We start from the raw sequence: 15938 nt of genomic DNA, 5'->3' as shown, positions 1-15938 counted from the left end.
CCAGGCGTCTTGTAACGTTGCAAAGGCGCGAAGCTGATCATGCTCATCTCCACCTGAATAATGGCAATAGCACAGCGGCTCTGGGCACAAGACATCATGTCGTAAGACACAAGTCTAGCCACGCTGCAGCTCGCCGCGAGCGACTGCGCAGGCCAAGGGTAAGTCCGAACGTAGCATGCTGAACTGACGAAGCTACTCATGCAGGCCATCGGACTACTGCATGCAGTGCAGCTGCAGGTGGCCACAAAAGAAAGCCCGCTTGAGTTGTGGCTGAGCCTCCCACTCGCTCTATAAGGGCAATCCCCGCTTCGCGGCTTCCGTCGCATTTGCCCTCGACAACGCCGACCCTTTCTCCATCGAACGCCACTCATTCTCCTCCCATACACAAGGGCGCGCGCACAAGCACTAATTCAATCGTTGCAACTGAGACATATTACGTCGCTAGTCCTTTCTTTACTTTCTCCTCCCTTTCAGACGCCGTCCGTCCACCGTACTTCGCTTACCTCATCCGGCCGTCGGGTGCAATTCATCGGACTCTTACCACATCGTCGCAATGCCCTTACAACTGCTACCAGCATCAGCGCAGGCTTTCGCTCCCCGGTCCGCACCGAACATCGTCTTGAACACCAAGGTTGAGCCATGGTTAACTCAGACGCTGAAGCGTATCAATAAGATTAAGCGCCCTCTAAACAGCGTACCTCAACACTTCCGATGCTTGACCGAGACGCTCGGCGGTGCGAATGCGATATGGACGCTCGCATCCTTAATGCTACCAAAAGCACCGGAAAGTGAGCTGACCAAGGACTCAAACCCACTCATGGAAGCGATCCACAATTACCAAATGATCCACCTTGAAGCCTACGTAGTTCACGTCGACATGGTATCGCAACACGAGGTCGCCTTCAAGCTGACCACAGACACTATCGAGGCGCTTGTCGATTACCACAAGGACATCTACTCCGTCGATGCTTCAGCAAGCACCTGGACGTGGCCGGAAAAGGAGACTCAAGTTAAGAAGCTGCAGGAAGACTTCATGCAAGCCGCTAACAAGTTCGTCTTCCGGACCGGTGTTCGCGCGCTCGAGGGTCTGGAGGAAGATGGTGCAGGAGAGCTGCTGGAAGGCCGCTCCGAGGACGTGAAGAACGCCATCACGAACCTTTTCATGCCTCTTCTTCCTCCGCCGCCACGGATTGTCGATGTCATCGCCCCAGCTCCGATGCTTCATGTCCCTCACACCACGCTTGCTGGCAACTGGTGGCCGCAGCCGCACTCACTGGCGCCGCCTCATCCCGCGCCCGTAGACTCGTGGAAGGTGTTGCCATCAACGCCTTCACCGACTGCGACAAGTTGCAGCGACAACCAATCGAGCGGTTTCTGGCAGGATATGAGCTTCAACCCGGTGCAACTACCCTCGCCGACTCCGTCCTACAGTCAGCCAGTGTACACCTCGGCGCCCTCACAGCAGTTCTACAGCTCGCCTGAGTGTTTCACCACCATGCCAGCACCGCTGCCAAGTATGCTGCAAACACACTGCGGTATCGATTACGGCATGGGCATGGGTGGGTTCAATGACTTCGGCTGGACGCAGACCACCTTCTCACCGCAGTATGCGACCATCGCATGATGCAATGCAGATTCGCACAGAGATGCAACCTCCAGCCGCGTCGTTGATCGACACTAGCGTCTGTCGTCGTCCTGGCCAGACACGACAGCCACTTTCTGCAGACTTGGGACCCTGGTGCGCACAGAGTCACCCGACATGCGACGAAGAAGTACTACGTCAAGCGATGCGATGTGACCATGATACCCGATGTTGATCATCACCTACACTTATCACCATTAAGCGAACATCCTACGGCATCTGGACGGCGTTTTGTTAGCGACCTTTTTTGTGTTTCGGTTAGCCGGAAGTACAGCAAGCGATGCATCTCCTTCTTGGATCGTTTCCGCGTATCGACTCTCATGGGATGGCGGCATGCACTGCAATACAGGACTTAGACCTCGCGGTTCCGGCAACACTGCTTCGTGGGCGGACCGTATGCATGACTGGCTTACTCTGGGCATTTCTTACTTTCATTCAACTACACTCCGGCATCTGGCATGTCGACATACAAACTAAACCGATGTTTTTGACTATGCCTTTACGCCTGCCCGGAAACTGCCCGACGAGACCATACACTCCGGTCTTGGGGTCTGACCCGCTCCGACGGGGCGAGTCAGCACAGACAGCGGATATGGTAGCGTTGGAACAGTGATGACGGTGGGCGTACGGCGACGGCTCTCAGTACTCGCGACCCTGGCTGGACTGAGCAACAGTAGCCGTCGCTGACAGGCAGAGCTCGATTACATGACTTACTAGAGTGGCGGCTGGACTACGCCTCCTCGACCTAATATGACACCCTACCCGCTCATTACACGACATCATCTCAGCACACATACATCCATACCGAATTGAATCGACCCGTGATCTGATGCTTCTGACGAAGAAGGACCTTGGCTACATCTGTGATGGATGCCGAGAGGGTCTCGAGGCTTGTTTCCGAACGCTAGACGGGAGGAGGTAGACTCGCTTCGAGTGGTCGGTTCTATTCGGTAGTAACTGGGTTGGATCTGCGATTGGGATGATGATCGGCTGCACTTTTCGGCATGGATCGCACGGGTCGCCCTTGAATGGGTCGGACTCGGCGTCTTTACCGCCGGACGACGGCAAATGTGGGCTGCAAGGGGGTGTCAGGACCATTGTGGCCATCCTACTATGTTCCTTGCAAGCTGGATATCTTGCAATGGAGAGCCTGGACGGCGCTTGATGCGCGAAGGCAAATGGATGCTGGATACCGAAGATATACTGGCGCAAGCCTTTTACTTTAGACCTGTAGCTGGCCTGCATAGTCATAGGGCGGGCTCTTGGTGCTGCGGCTCGAGTAATATGACAAGCTCACCTCGCGACATGCCACTACATTCCTTCGAGCCGTCTCTGTGAAGCGTACGAATACTGTCGAGTCTGTGTAGAAGTGTCACGGCGTCATGGTTGAATATAATCTGTGATCGACGCTGGCTGCTCGGTCTTGCCGAGTATGACGGAAGGGGAGGAACGACGTGCATGCCGCCCGCCTTTGTTTGTGACAAGCCGCATTCACTCTCATATCGTCCCGTCCGCAGCTTTAACTTGCCCTTCTTCAAATCACCAGAGGCCACCAACACCACCTTCCCGTGATGCAGCAACGATAGGAAGCCACGCCGCGCAACATGCCGCCCGCGAACACGCCGGTAAGCAATGAGCGGGCCTTACCAGAAAGGCTCTCATACGGCTTAGTAGACCGCGGGACGCTGACTGATCGCATGGATGTAGAGAACCCCAATTAGCCCGCAATCGCCCGTCTTACATCGTTCGCTGGAGCGACTGCCCTCCTACGAATACCTGTCTGAGCCCGTTCCGGATCTCGCCGCGACGCTATACAGCACCAACAGCCAAGCAGCAGACGAGGCGGATGAGGCGAATGTCACTTTCCTCCGCTCATCGCCGGACTTTACCGGCGCGGGTCCAGGACATCGGAGTACACAGCAGAGTCACATCGATCCGCAGCGAGACCCGCGAAGGACAAGCCCAACAGCAGCAACAATAGCAGCAGCAACACCAAGCGGACGAGACACCCCGGAGGACCTATCTCGCCGCGAAAGACTACATCGCGTATTGTCCCGCCTGAACCGACTTCACGAGACAGCGAGTGGCCCATCCACAACTGCCTACACCAACCGCACGCCTTCTCCGAGCCAGCAACGTCTCTACGATTGGGCGCCGCAACATAACGCACTGGTGCCGCACGAGGAGGGTGAGCTCGATGCGATTTTGAGCGAATTGCGCCGGCAGCAGCCAGACACGCATCCGGACATCCTGCGCGTGCTAAGCCAGAGCCAGTTGGATGATCGGCGCGCGGTGCAGATGCAGGAGCAGAGAGAAGGCCACGGCGCATCTGCAGCAGCAGCAGCAGCAGAAGCAGGTGGCCCAAACGCTCCTACTACTGCGGCGGAGGCGGCGGAGCGACGCGATAGGCTGAGGGAGAGAGATCGGAGGAGGAGGGAATCGGAGTGGGTGAGCTTGCGCACGCGGGCGGCAATTCAACGGTCACGGCAGGAGTTCTCGCCCAGTGCGACGGATCGCATGCTGAGATATGTGATGGAGCGGGAGCGGAGTGGGATGAGTGAGGAGGAGGAGAGGGCGAGAGGAGGTGGGTGGTTCAGGCCTAGCCCAGGCAGGACTGAGGGTGACGAGCAGAGGACTTCAGCATCTGGTAGTGGGGAGAGGGAGGGTGGGACAACACTACCACCACCACCCGCCGCAGAAGCACGGGAGAGGGAGAGACAGGAGCGCATCGAGGCGTTTCGACGAGGCTACCTGGCCGAGAATGTACCACCGTCACGACTCCCGCGCATCAGCACTCCACCAGCTCCTCCGACGGCATCCGTTCCTGTACCTTCGACCTCGCCTTCGCCTCCGTCGGTTTTGGAACGCGCGTTGAGGTATCTCAGCGAGTTGCGGTCATGCTCAGGATACGAGGAGGCTCTCGTCACAGCCGTCGAGCACGGTTTAGCCGGCGAAGAGTCCTTCGCTGACAAGAATCTTGACGACTTCGTCATGGATCTGCAACCAGTGGGATCTATACCACAGTCTTCGTGGCTGCAGCCCGGGACGGTGTTTACAGGCCACCAGCATGCTATGAACGGCTGCTGCGTGGTGCAGCAACAGCCGACGAGGGCTGCGGCACATAGCACAGTGACGCACGTCGTAGAGCAGATCAATCCACGGTTTGGTCCTGTATCGAATGCCACCAGTTACGATCATCCTCCCGGCTCTACACGAGTGGCACCGGCGCCCGCACACTTCGATGCCAGCCGGCCATGGCTGTCCCACCAGTTCTCGCCGCCTCTTTTGCAAACCACCGCACTTTTGTCCAAACATACGTCTTCGTCAGACCACGATCAATGGCCCGTACGCGTCACTCTGCATGCCATCGACACGGACCGAATGACGCTTCAAGGCACGATGGCGGCTTACGATGTGCCCCAACATCATCCCACGAGTAGCGTCAGTCTCAGCAGCATCATAAGCACTAACGAGCAAGAGCGACCCAAGGCCGGCAAGAGACATGCCCCCATCACCACCTACCTCGAAGGCCATATCATAGACCTCACCACCCACTCCTTCCTCACCCCCGAAGCACACTGCAGCACGAAGAGCAGTGACCACCAACAACCCACCACCTCACCGACCACACCAACAGACACAATCATCTTCCCCTCCGCAACACCCACAACCGACGCAACAAACTGGCGCGCCCTCCCGCCCTTCTCCCTCCTCGCCTCCGACGAAGAAATGGCCTCCCTCCTCCTCTCCCCCACCCGCCTTCACGATCTGAACGAACAGTACATCTTCATGCGCTGGAAGGAACGCTGTTTCGTCCACTCCAAGCACGAGTCCTATACTTGTACTGAAGCGGAGAGGGGTGGCGATCGGGATCGTGGGCATGGGTTGACGATTAGTGGGTTCTATTATGTTAGTTTGCGCAGGGCGGATGGAAGGGTGGAGGGGTTGTATTTCGATCCGGGAAGTACGCCGGTGCAGCGGTTGAGGTTGGGGGGTGTTACTACGATGGGTGGGTGGCCGGCGTTTGGGTTTAGGTAGGTAGCTGGATTGACGTTAAGAGGGTCGGACTGAGACCTGACAGTTAGGGACACAACGGGACAACGCAGGATGGTGGAAAGAGTCGTGCAACGAGACAACTTTTGTAGGCTGGCCGAATGAGAAGATAATGTGAGAAGGAACAGTCTATTGCGCCGAGTGTGATATGCTTGACCGCAGCTTTTCTATCCGACGCGCCGTCTGTCATGCAGCAGCAGTCTGCACGTCTGACGAACGAAGGTACTGTACAATCACTCGTCGCCTCCACCGATCGAAAGAGATTTTGAGGCATCCTTTTAGAAGGGCGCCGTGCCTCTACCGAATACTGCCATCCCTTTGCGAAGAAGAGGAGGCCGGTCGCTTTTAGAAGATGGCCCCGCTAGACGTATGCTTGGTCAGAAGTGGAAGCCGCTTGAACACCTGCTGTCCTTGCCGTTCGCATCGTGGCATGAGCCGGCGTCTATTGCTCGGTCTGGAAGTAGTTGAGGAGGACGGAGCGCTCCTGCGACTCCTCACCCCAGTCCTTGACGACGACGCAGGAGCAGTTGACGACCTTGCGGGCGTTGCCTTCACGGTCGATCTGGCCTACAACCAAATCGGTAAGCCGTCACGTGCTCCAAACAAAGACAAGAAGACATCACTTACACAACCCAGCCCACTCGCCCAACTGCTTCCCATCCGGCACCTTAATCAACGGAATCTTGTGCTCCCCGCACAACGCCACCACCAACTTCTTGTACGCCTCCTCCTCGCACGCCTCATTCAGCACGCACATATGTGCCTGCCGACGATCGAGCGCTTTGCTGGCCTCGCGCAGGCCCCGGGCGAGCCCGTCGTGGATGAGGGCGATCTTGAGGACGCCTTTGAGAGCGTCGAGGACGGACATGCCGCCCGACTTGCCGGTGCCTTCATCGGCGGCTACTTCGACCTCGCCCGAGTCCGCGGGCGCGACCTCTTCTTCGCCCTCGGCGGCGGTGGTGGTGGGCTCTTCTCCGTCCGACTGTGATGGGAGGTGGTGTTAGCATGTGTTAGTATGGTGGCTTGGTACAAGTAGGTTTCAATGGCGGTCATGTGTCGCATTGGAGATGGTCTCGTGCACGCTTCGAGTCCTCCCTACTACTACAACTACCACTGCCGTGGAGGGAGGGTGTGGTGATGGTGTGACTTACCATTGTGTTCAGCTTGTGTGTTGGCTGGTGCAGTAATGTCAGAGTTCCTCAAAGAGCGAAGAATAGAGAGTGTGGACGGTCTCGCGCGTGCTTGAGATCGCTGCTATGCAAAGGTCAAAAGTCTTTACACGCCAATTCGTAAAAGTGGGCGGAAACTTGGCTTGGCAAGCGGGAGACTCGGGCGGCCCGGGCAGCGCGGATCTTGCCGCACTTTCTCACTTCAGCTTCAGCCTTCTTTCACTTACTTAGAGCAAGCCATTCGTGTGCGCCTATATCTATCCAGCTGCGCAGCAATAATACGCGCTTGAGCATGACTATAGCCGTGGAAGCTATCGGCTGCAATCTCTACGGACTCATTCTGAATCACCAATTCTCCCAGACATATGGCGTGATGCAGTCGTCCAGGCTTACAGTCTTTATGGCGACGCAGATAGCTCCACCACCGTGGAACGACTCTATGACGCAGTGAAAGCGGCTCCAGTAGTTTTCAGCACTCAGGTCTCCGCTGCGTGCTGTATACTGTTCATCTTTCGCGACGCGTCTACAAATTCGCAACGTACCCAAGGGTCTGACCCACCCCCTTTATTTCATTAACTGCTTGGTATACTCAGTGGTCATGTCGCAGAGGTTCCAAGGACGACCCTAACTTCATGGTCTCAATGCCGTCGGAGCTGTGCACAATACCAACCAGCACTGCTCAGACTGGACCCCACCACCAGAACCCTAGCGTGTTGTCGTATACTGCAGCTCCCGAGGAACACACCAGTACTTCGCACGGCACTGCCCAACCACCGTAGGACGTAGACTGAATCCAAATCGCCAAGTCTGCTTCTCTGTGTGGGAAATCTCGCCGAAAGACCGTCGCCACGGGCGCAGGTCTATACTGCTGCCCAGTCCCAAAGTCTCACGGTGCCTACAATCGATCCCGACGCTACAAGCCGTCCATCAGGCGAGAACGCTACAGCGTTGACATATGCGTTGCCTGACAGGATCTCTTTCAAGTTCTTTTTCGCTCTTATGTCCCAGACCCAGACACCTTCCGTTCCAGCACCGAACGATAACAGAGTTCCGCACGGTGAAAAATCGAGACTGATATGATCCTTTTTGCCAACTATAATCTCATGAACGGAAGAGCCGCTCCTTGTGTCCCAAAGTCTGATGCTCTTGTCCGTACCTGATGCCAACAATGGCTGGACAGGCGAGAGCGCCAACGACCGGATGGGTTCCCGCGTGTTATCTTGAACTTGCTTGTTTCCTTCCCCGTCTCCACATCCCAGACTTTGATCATTCCATGGCGGTCTCCTGATGCTAGTAAAGTCGGCGAGAATGCAACTGACCCGGCGGATGCCGGGTGTTCGAACTTTCTCAGCTGAGTCCCATCCCTCCCATCCCAGAGTCTTACCGTCTTATCGCGGGATGCTGAGACTAGCAGTTGTCGACTCGAACAACGAGGCTGGAACGCTGCTTCTGTGATGTAGTCTGTATGGCCGGTCAAGCGCTTGCAAGTTTGCCCGTTTTGTAGTTCGTAAACAGGAGCATCATTACTCAATGCTGTTCGCACAGGCATTAGCTCGCCATTAGAAGATATGGTGATATGGTTCACGTAAGCTGCGGTAATCGGCATAAACTCGAAACTCTTCACATAAACACCAGTTGAGACATTCCACAATTTCACTGCGGTATCAAGTACATGATGGTGATGCTGATAAGCTGAAAATTGGTCTGCAAAGCGACGGTGTGAGATGCAATGCGTCCTTTCCAAATTGCTACCTCAGCAGCATTCATATTGGACTTGATTGCTGTGACCGTTCTTGCTGCTAGATTGCTGCTACCATCTTGGAAATCCTCCACAGTGGACTGGAGCTGCGAGAATATTTCGATGCAGTGCTCGACACAGGAGCTCGTGGCTCGCCACAAGCGGTCAATCCCAGCACCTTCGCAGTCGGAGTCGGTCTTGAGCACGACTCCCTGCTGCAGTTGTGTAATATGATGCATTTACCGCTGAGTTAATGCTATCAAATTATCTGCGAAAAGACTGACAAGGATACCACGACGTTGTTCGTCAGCATAACTTCAGATTCAACGCTGTAATAAGCCAACAGAAACCGTTTCTACCACTGACCAACCGAGTCGACAGCGTCAACAAGCTCCTCTGACAATCTGATGTTCGGGCACTTCACCCTACTGAAGCCTACGCATTCACCTTAGCCGCACGGACCGACCTCGACCTCGACCTCCTGCGCACGGGCTCACCAGCGGAGAGCCCGGTCGGCTTTTCAGATTGTGAGTCCCACTCGCCAAAGTGCGTGATGCCACTTCCACTGCCTCCATCAACATCTTCATCGCTGGTTTCGTAGTAAGCATCGCCACCCGTTTCCTCGTAGTCGGCGATGTTGCAGGAAGCAGAACCCAGCACCGCCGAGAGGATCTGGTCCTTCAAGGCATTGGCGGCTTGCACAACCGCTTCCCCTTCATCCGGAGCGGCGGATGCCAGTAGTGAAGCGCCGAGACACCCAATGTCAGCCGGAGCTTCGGGAATGGTTATGTTTAGTGGGACGAAGGCACCGTTATAGTTCCTGCCGAGTGGCTGAGGCTTGTACAGGAAGAAGTCACCAATGTCGCCGAGCAGATCGACAAGGGAGTATGAGTTGGGGATGCGGAACCAGTTTTCCGGAAACGTCTCGTTAAGGTAGAAAGGCGCTATGTTCGCAAAGTCGGGCGTGTTAGGTGCAGTGCCGTTGGGCAAGGGACGAGTCAGGAGGGCACGGGTGGCATAGATGACGGCGAAGTTTCCACCCATGGTGAACTCGGGATTAGTGGCTCTGGATTCCTCAACTCTGTTGGCGGCGTTGTTCTTGACGGCATCGGTGTTGAAAAGACCGTCTCCGTAGGTGTTGGCATCTGTGACAAGCGCATTCCAACGGGTGATGTTGAAGGAGTGGTTGTCGCCAAAGTAGCGGTCACCTCGCGAGATGGATGCATCGATCTCGAAAAGACCATGCCGGTCAATGCCATAGACAGGTTGGCCTAACGTCTCCGGAACCCTGGAGTCCTGGCCTCCTATGGAGTAAATCCCGGTGGGGATGTCACCTCCAGCCAGCAAACCTAGAGCACTGAGGAAGACGGCAATGTCAAATGACATTGAGTAGGCCTCTTGGATGGCGTTAGCAGCCTCAGCGAAGGTGGTGATGCCGGTGCGGGACAAGTATCCATGGTTGGCCAGGGTGTTGAGGGTTGGGCAATCACCGCGAACATCGGTCGGTCCGGGTGCAATGTATTGATGGCTTGGGTCCTGAGACATGTCAACGATTGATGGACGATGAGCGGTGTGTTTGACATATACTTACGTCACCAGGAATAGCCTTGAGGCCGGAGTCTTGAGGGGTGGGAATGTCCAGCGCCGCCAACACCCCGGTCAGAGGTGCAAGGATGCCGCCAAGCAGGCCGCGCTCCTCAACATGACGCTTGTGGGCCTTTGGCGTCAAGATCTTGGCATTGATGTCGACGTCTTCATCGCGCTCTTCAAGTCGAGAGCGGATGTGCGTTTCGATAGCACGGCTGTGCTCCTCTGATCGAGGCGATCGTGGTACCAGGCTACCAAGTCCGATTGGCGAAAGTACGCCGGACAGAGGATCAAGGATGGGGTCAGGGTTGTCCTGCCTCTTCTCGCGTGGTGTCAGGCTTCCAAGGTCGGCAGGGGAGAGTAAGCCGGAGAGAGGATCGAGGACAGGCGGAGGGTTGTCCTGTCGTTTCTTGCTTGGCTCGCCCAGTCCTTTCCGCTGCAGGTACGCCTCCTTGAGCTCTTCTGGAGCAAGGCCACGGCGAACCAAGTCTGCCATAGGGCAGAAGGCCACAGCTGTGGAGGCATAAGCCAGCAAAAGTGTAGATAGATGCATCTTCGGATCGTGGAAGAGGCTATGAGTTGGAGATGTAACTAAGAGTCAAAGGGAGAGGACCGTCCTGATATGTCCTGTCAAAGGCTTGAGGGATGATACTCTCTCTGTCTCTTGTCGAAGCACGCCATTATGGACTGCGAAGGCTCTTCGCAAGCTAATGAAGCTGTACAGTCAATCCGACAAGAGCACGCCATAGTGCCCTGCCCCAAAGGCGTCTTGCGGTGCTTGATGATATCCTCATGAGATGAGACTAGTCACAACTCTGTTGCCAAAGCATCCATCCATATGCCTTTTCGGGCAGCAGACGCTTCGTCGAGCGCAGCAGGTCCTGAGGGGCTGCTTGTCGATCATGATCGTCTGAAGCCACGGTGGAGCAGGATGCTGATCCGGTGTATGGCAGGCTACAATTCAGTCGATCTGCGATGCAGTGCATAACTGAGGTCCACGTTGGTTGACAAGTCTCTCATTGTGAAGGATCTGCTCATGGGATGCAGTGACCATGGTTCCTTTGGGGACGCACAGCGACAGCGCTACCGTATGCGTCTGCAGTAGTGGAGCCGCGCTCCTCACGCGGTCCTCTCTAGTTCGTGTCAGCAACCAGGACAGCTGCGATCGGCACTGTGACAGGATCAGGGGCACCGGAATACGGCATAAAGCGAAAGGTAGGCACAGCTTTTACCTTGCCTGCAGTGTCTTGAGGAAGGGAGAATCTTCAGTCTCGCACAGTCTTCCTGTTACAGTGGTCGACTACTGGCACTGGATATGGTAGGTGTGCTTTCCATCGTCAATACACTTTTCACATCCATCTCAATCCACAAGTTCTCGTACCAGGAAGACGACGATGACGAACACTCCTCGAAACAGTTACCGACACAGAACTGTCCGGGGAGACGGCGTCTTCCAGTACATGGATCTTCGGTCAGATATGGCACTATTCATGCAGAAGGCCGATCTCAATGTGTAGGCGTGCGTGCTTCTTCTGCGTATGAAGGTTTCCCGGTACTTGCATCCATTCTGGTTGGCTTGTAGTGCTCATGAAGTCGGAATAAGGCGTGCTTAATTAGACGCTAATCATCGCCCCTTTGGCGAAGCTTGGCTCCACCGAGGGAAAAGTCACAATGGTCACTCTGAGGTCTGCACCTTCCAACGCTTTCCAATATCTTGCCCACCACGCTATTTAAACCCCCTGTAGTACTGTCGTGTCCTTGCATCGACGAGGAGGGGTCAATGAAGGACAATGCGATGTATCACATAGTTGTCTGCTTTGCCGGAGACGCATCGCTGTGGCTGAGCCGATACCCTAGGTAGCCAGCGAGGGAAAGCCATGGCGTAAAGGTCGCCGCATAGCTTCTTTGCATGTACATGCGAGACTGACTCGGGTTCGTTGTCGTTCCTGTCGGGAGCGTCGACGATGGCGTAAATGGGGAAAGCAACGTTAGCTATATACACATACACTCTGTTATGCACCCGAGTACACTATAGCTAGAGTACTGATAGCTAGCTAATCAGTATCATTAAGGAGCATTTTAACCACAGCATAAGCCGATAGAGCTAGTCAACGCATTATCAGCTATACATAGGTAGGTATAGACTGGATCTCCAACTTGTTTGATATTCCAATCTGAGTACACGCTTCTAATCGTCTCTTAAATTGATCACGATGTAGCCGTGAATGCCAACGGAATACAATCCGTCGCCACACCGCCGGTGACAATATATTGCATCCCCGGACTCTGCAAGATCGCTGGGGCAGCTTGCCAATCGCTCGCTAGGAACATCCTATTTGGCTGGTCATCAATGCCGCAACACATCAGCCACGACTGCTGCCCTTGCGCGTCCACGCCTGTCAGGAACTCAGTGCCATTGATCACAACTGGCGCCAACGTCACGATGCGTGAGCCGTGCGGCAAGTTGTCCCAAGTAGCCAAGCGGAGACGTGAGACACCGAGACTTGCCAGCGTGTCGGGGTAGTAGTGCATAATACGGCCGGCGCTGTCTCCGTATACGATGTTGAGTTGGTCGGAAGGCGACATAACCATCATTTGCGTGTCGCCAGTGACGAGAGTGAGGTTGCTCGCTTGGCCTTGTTGAGCGAGGAACAAGTTGCCGTTATAGTGCGGATGCATCGTCACCTGACCGCTTGGATCTCCGACAGTGGCCGCAACAACTGGATAGGCCGCTGTGCCGTTAACATCGGCGTCTTCATCGTTCTGTCGCTGACCGATCGTGCGTCGCTCCTTGGCCCCAATGGTGTAGCAACCTTGTCCGAGATCTTGGTTGTAGTTGCTGAGTTGATAGACGCCGAACAAAGAGGTGTCAACCTCGAGATTGTTTTGGAAGGCCTGTAATAGCACAGCATGGTCAGCGAAAGCGCTGCATAGCAACTGTGATGAAGGCAGCTCACCACGTCGTACGCGACTCCGCTGCAGCCATCGCTAGCTGTAGAGTCGTACAGAGCGCTAGCTGCGACTGCCGGCGTATCCGTAAGGTTCACACTGTAGATTTTCTGATAGTTCGATCCAGGGAGTATTTCAAGCGCGAAGCTCAGCGTGACAGGAAGTGCAAGAGTCACGTCGACCTCAATCTGTCCGCTGGCTTGAAAGACAGGACTGACGTTGGGCGTGAAGCCGGTGAACTGCGAGTTCTGCGTGTTCACCAAGTCGACGCTTGCAACGATGTTGGGCCACGTTAGAGAAGCACCGGAGTAGATTCTCCCAGACGCTGCGATATGGACTGCAATTAACGACGACAGCACGGCCTCGGGAGCTAGAGCGACAATTCCAGGAATTTTCTAAGAGGGAGGTCAGCAAAGTCTTTGCATGTCCAGAGATCATGCCGCTGTCAGGTAGAATGGACGTGAGTCTGACTGTGTTAGGCCTTGCACTTACCCAACCGCCCAAAGATACGACCTTCAGGTCTCGCTCCTGCGAATAGTCATAGGTAGCGAACGCGTCCAGGCCCAGAAAAAGCTCAACATCCAGATCACCGGTGGCTGAGAAGCTTGCCTGAGTAACGCCACTCGAAAGGGTCGCTGCAATCGTGCCGACAAGCTTTATGTCGCCACTCGCTGAGCACGAGACGCAGTACAAATCGAAGCCCTCGTCTCCGGTCGCTCCGATAGTGCTATATAGCAGGTAGCAGTTCGAACCGAAGTCGCAGTCGCCTTCCCCGTCAGGCGCGCTAGAAAAACTGTGGTCGATCTCGGCGCTGTATTGGCCCGTGGCAATGACCTGGACAAGAGCGACGGCAGTATTGTAAGCGACTTGGACAGCGTCTGTAGCGACCGTGACGAACGTTTGAATGTCACTGACAACGTTCGAAACCACTTGCTTTAAGTTGTCGACAACATTGCTGACGACGTTGGAGATGAAATCGAAGAATCCACGCTTAGCGAGATCTCGGGCAGAAATACCAAGTCCAGAGGCTTCGGCAAGGACAGTCTGGATGCGCAGTCAGTATCTGTTCTCCAGACGCAGAAAGTACGGGCGGAGAATGCATACGTTCTCATCGTATACGTCTTGGGAGTAGTAGCCAAGCAAATCATCCAGTCTCTGATCAAAGTCAGGTCCAGGTGCTATGGCCGGCAGGCCATCGATCGTAGCTTCAGGAGGAGCACTGTCAATAGCAGTCGCGCTTGCGTTCTGATCACTTCCTGATGCCACCGTTAATGTGCCGCCAAGCCCTGTCAAAGTACCTTGTGATGTCGCGGCTTCAGTGCCGGACGAGAACGCAGGCCCGGTAGTCGCGATTGACACCGGTGCGGATGCGGTCGTTGAGGATGGCACGGAACTTCCTAACGTCGAGTACGAGCTAGCTGCTGCCGAAGACGGTACGTTGCTGTTCGTCGAAGTTGGCGTACTGCCGACAGATGAAGATGGCGAACTGGTGGTCTCCGATAGAGATGCACTCGTAGTCGGTGCGGACAGTCCAGTGCTTGTGGTTGAGGTCGCATACAAAGACGTCGCTGCGGCAGCGGACGGTGTTGATGCAGCGTAGCTGGTAGAAGTACCTGGCTCTTCGTATCCGAAGTCGAGGTGCATTTCAGCGCAGACATCTTGGAAAGACTTCTTTTGAGCCATGATACGGAAAGACTGGCCGGCAGCATTGAACGAGGCGCTTGATGCCAAGAAAAACGCGTTTTGGCCATCAGACGAGCAAGTCGGCGCACTGGTGATAAACACAAGATCGTCATCGCCCGTCCAGTGCTGTTCAGCTAGCGTGAAAGCATCACTACCGGTAAAAGACCCAGTGATAGTCGAGTTGTCGGAGCAGACGACATTGTCGACAAAGGCCGAGTGATCAAGTGCAATAGTGAGGTAATGGTGGTTGAGAGCCAGGCGAGCTTTCATAGCACCGTACTGATGATCGGACGAGTACCAATGCTCAGTGTCCATAGATGGAATGAGTGCTTGCATGCTGTCTCCATTCCACGACTTAGGTGGTGTAGAAGGCCGGATGATCATATGACCGGTGCTTGAGGGCTTACTTTGCGCGACAATCGAGGTCGACCGCAGATATTTGGAAGCAGGAGGTTGATTTGGCCAAAGATCATGGCCGGGTGCTGAGTTGCTGCCTCCTCTTGGTCTTCCTTGAGGACTGCGAGCCTTGAGGACCTCGGGAATGCCACGATTGGCACGGTCGACCTTGTGAGATCCCAGCAATGCGGCATGACAGCAGGATGCGTATAACAGGACAAGGCAGAGGCCGAGCAACATGGTGAACGGAGACACGAACAGCAATAATGTGCCTAGGTGGATTCACAATGGAGATGGATAGGGAGTGACTGACTCACTTGGATGATTCTACTTATGAGTGACTGATGCACCCCTCCTAGGCACCGCTCGCGCAGTTATTGGAGAACATGACCTTGTCCAAGCGAGTGATAGACTTTGGACAAGCGAGCTGCGAGACAAGCTTTTCGCAAGCAATGCAAAGCAGCAAGGTCTTGTGCACGGTCGGGGCTGAGCTGAAAAACTGAGCTATTGGCAGATTCGATCTCCAGCACGATCTAGAGCAAGCCTCGGCCGGAACGACGCGTTCGAACATGGCCATTTCGGTGGGTGACAGCAAGCCACGCTGAAGTTAATTCAGAGTAGGTTTCCCGTCCTGTTGACACGCTTTGAGCGGATTTCCCTTTGAAGATTCCAGCGATACAACGGCTTAGTTTCGATGGTTGTAAAGGGCACGAGGGTTTTC

The 15938-nt window shown here is 55.1% G+C and overlaps 5 protein-coding genes across 5 annotated transcripts; 2 read left to right on the top strand and 3 right to left on the bottom strand.

The window, feature by feature from the left end:
- Positions 1 to 462: 462 nt before the first annotated feature.
- Positions 463 to 1773, top strand: BAUCODRAFT_161508 (uncharacterized protein). Its single transcript, XM_007673362.1, has one exon. It carries the CDS (start codon positions 554 to 556, stop codon positions 1622 to 1624), a length of 1071 nt encoding a protein of 356 aa, XP_007671552.1. The 5' UTR covers positions 463 to 553; the 3' UTR covers positions 1625 to 1773.
- Positions 1774 to 3070: 1297 nt separating this feature from the next.
- On the top strand, positions 3071 to 5835 carry BAUCODRAFT_161664 (uncharacterized protein). Its single transcript, XM_007673361.1, has 2 exons — positions 3071 to 3267; positions 3350 to 5835. Exons 1-2 carry the CDS (start codon positions 3247 to 3249, stop codon positions 5678 to 5680), a joined length of 2352 nt encoding a protein of 783 aa, XP_007671551.1. The 5' UTR covers positions 3071 to 3246; the 3' UTR covers positions 5681 to 5835.
- A 302-nt stretch (positions 5836 to 6137) lies between these two features.
- On the bottom strand, positions 6138 to 6563 carry BAUCODRAFT_62350 (uncharacterized protein; the record flags this gene model as incomplete). The annotated part of the gene is made up of 2 exons (XM_007673360.1): positions 6138 to 6262; positions 6323 to 6563. The coding sequence occupies 2 exons, from the start codon at positions 6561 to 6563 to the stop codon at positions 6138 to 6140; spliced, it is 366 nt and encodes a 121-aa protein (XP_007671550.1).
- A 2376-nt stretch (positions 6564 to 8939) lies between these two features.
- Positions 8940 to 10991, bottom strand: BAUCODRAFT_161475 (uncharacterized protein). The gene is made up of 2 exons (XM_007673359.1): positions 10194 to 10991; positions 8940 to 10138 (listed from the first exon to the last, which is right to left on the bottom strand). The coding sequence occupies exons 1-2, from the start codon at positions 10740 to 10742 to the stop codon at positions 9038 to 9040; spliced, it is 1650 nt and encodes a 549-aa protein (XP_007671549.1). The 5' UTR covers positions 10743 to 10991; the 3' UTR covers positions 8940 to 9037.
- Positions 10992 to 12155: 1164 nt separating this feature from the next.
- On the bottom strand, positions 12156 to 15573 carry BAUCODRAFT_28714 (uncharacterized protein). Its single transcript, XM_007673358.1, has 4 exons — positions 14243 to 15573; positions 13631 to 14182; positions 13147 to 13533; positions 12156 to 13084 (listed from the first exon to the last, which is right to left on the bottom strand). The coding sequence occupies exons 1-4, from the start codon at positions 15455 to 15457 to the stop codon at positions 12398 to 12400; spliced, it is 2841 nt and encodes a 946-aa protein (XP_007671548.1). The 5' UTR covers positions 15458 to 15573; the 3' UTR covers positions 12156 to 12397.
- Between the last annotated feature and the right edge of the window lie 365 nt (positions 15574 to 15938).

This window comes from Baudoinia panamericana (assembly GCF_000338955.1).
Source record: "Baudoinia panamericana UAMH 10762 unplaced genomic scaffold BAUCOscaffold_1, whole genome shotgun sequence".
Classification (NCBI taxonomy): domain Eukaryota; kingdom Fungi; phylum Ascomycota; class Dothideomycetes; order Mycosphaerellales; family Teratosphaeriaceae; genus Baudoinia; species Baudoinia panamericana.
Note: the sequence above shows the minus strand (reverse complement) of the source record. Positions and strands in the feature narration are given on the sequence as shown.

Bases quoted from the DNA above. Each gene is read 5' to 3' on its own strand.
- BAUCODRAFT_161508 (XM_007673362.1), top strand. From the start codon at position 554: ATGCCCTTACAACTGCTACCAGCATCAGCGCAGGCTTTCGCTCCCCGG.
- BAUCODRAFT_161664 (XM_007673361.1), top strand. From the start codon at position 3,247: ATGCCGCCCGCGAACACGCCG. The intron at 3,268-3,349 runs GTAAGCAATGAG...GCATGGATGTAG, and splicing joins TGCCGCCCGCGAACACGCCG to AGAACCCCAATTAGCCCGCA.
- BAUCODRAFT_161475 (XM_007673359.1), bottom strand. From the start codon at position 10,742: ATGCATCTATCTACACTTTTGCTGGCTTATGCCTCCACAGCTGTGGCC. The intron at 10,139-10,193 runs GTAAGTATATGT...GACATGTCTCAG, and splicing joins TCAAGGCTATTCCTGGTGAC to GACCCAAGCCATCAATACAT.
- BAUCODRAFT_28714 (XM_007673358.1), bottom strand. From the start codon at position 15,457: ATGTTGCTCGGCCTCTGCCTTGTCCTGTTATACGCATCCTGCTGTCAT. The intron at 14,183-14,242 runs GTATGCATTCTC...CTGCGCATCCAG, and splicing joins AAGACGTATACGATGAGAAC to ACTGTCCTTGCCGAAGCCTC. The intron at 13,085-13,146 runs GTGAGCTGCCTT...GTGCTATTACAG, and splicing joins GCGGAGTCGCGTACGACGTG to GCCTTCCAAAACAATCTCGA.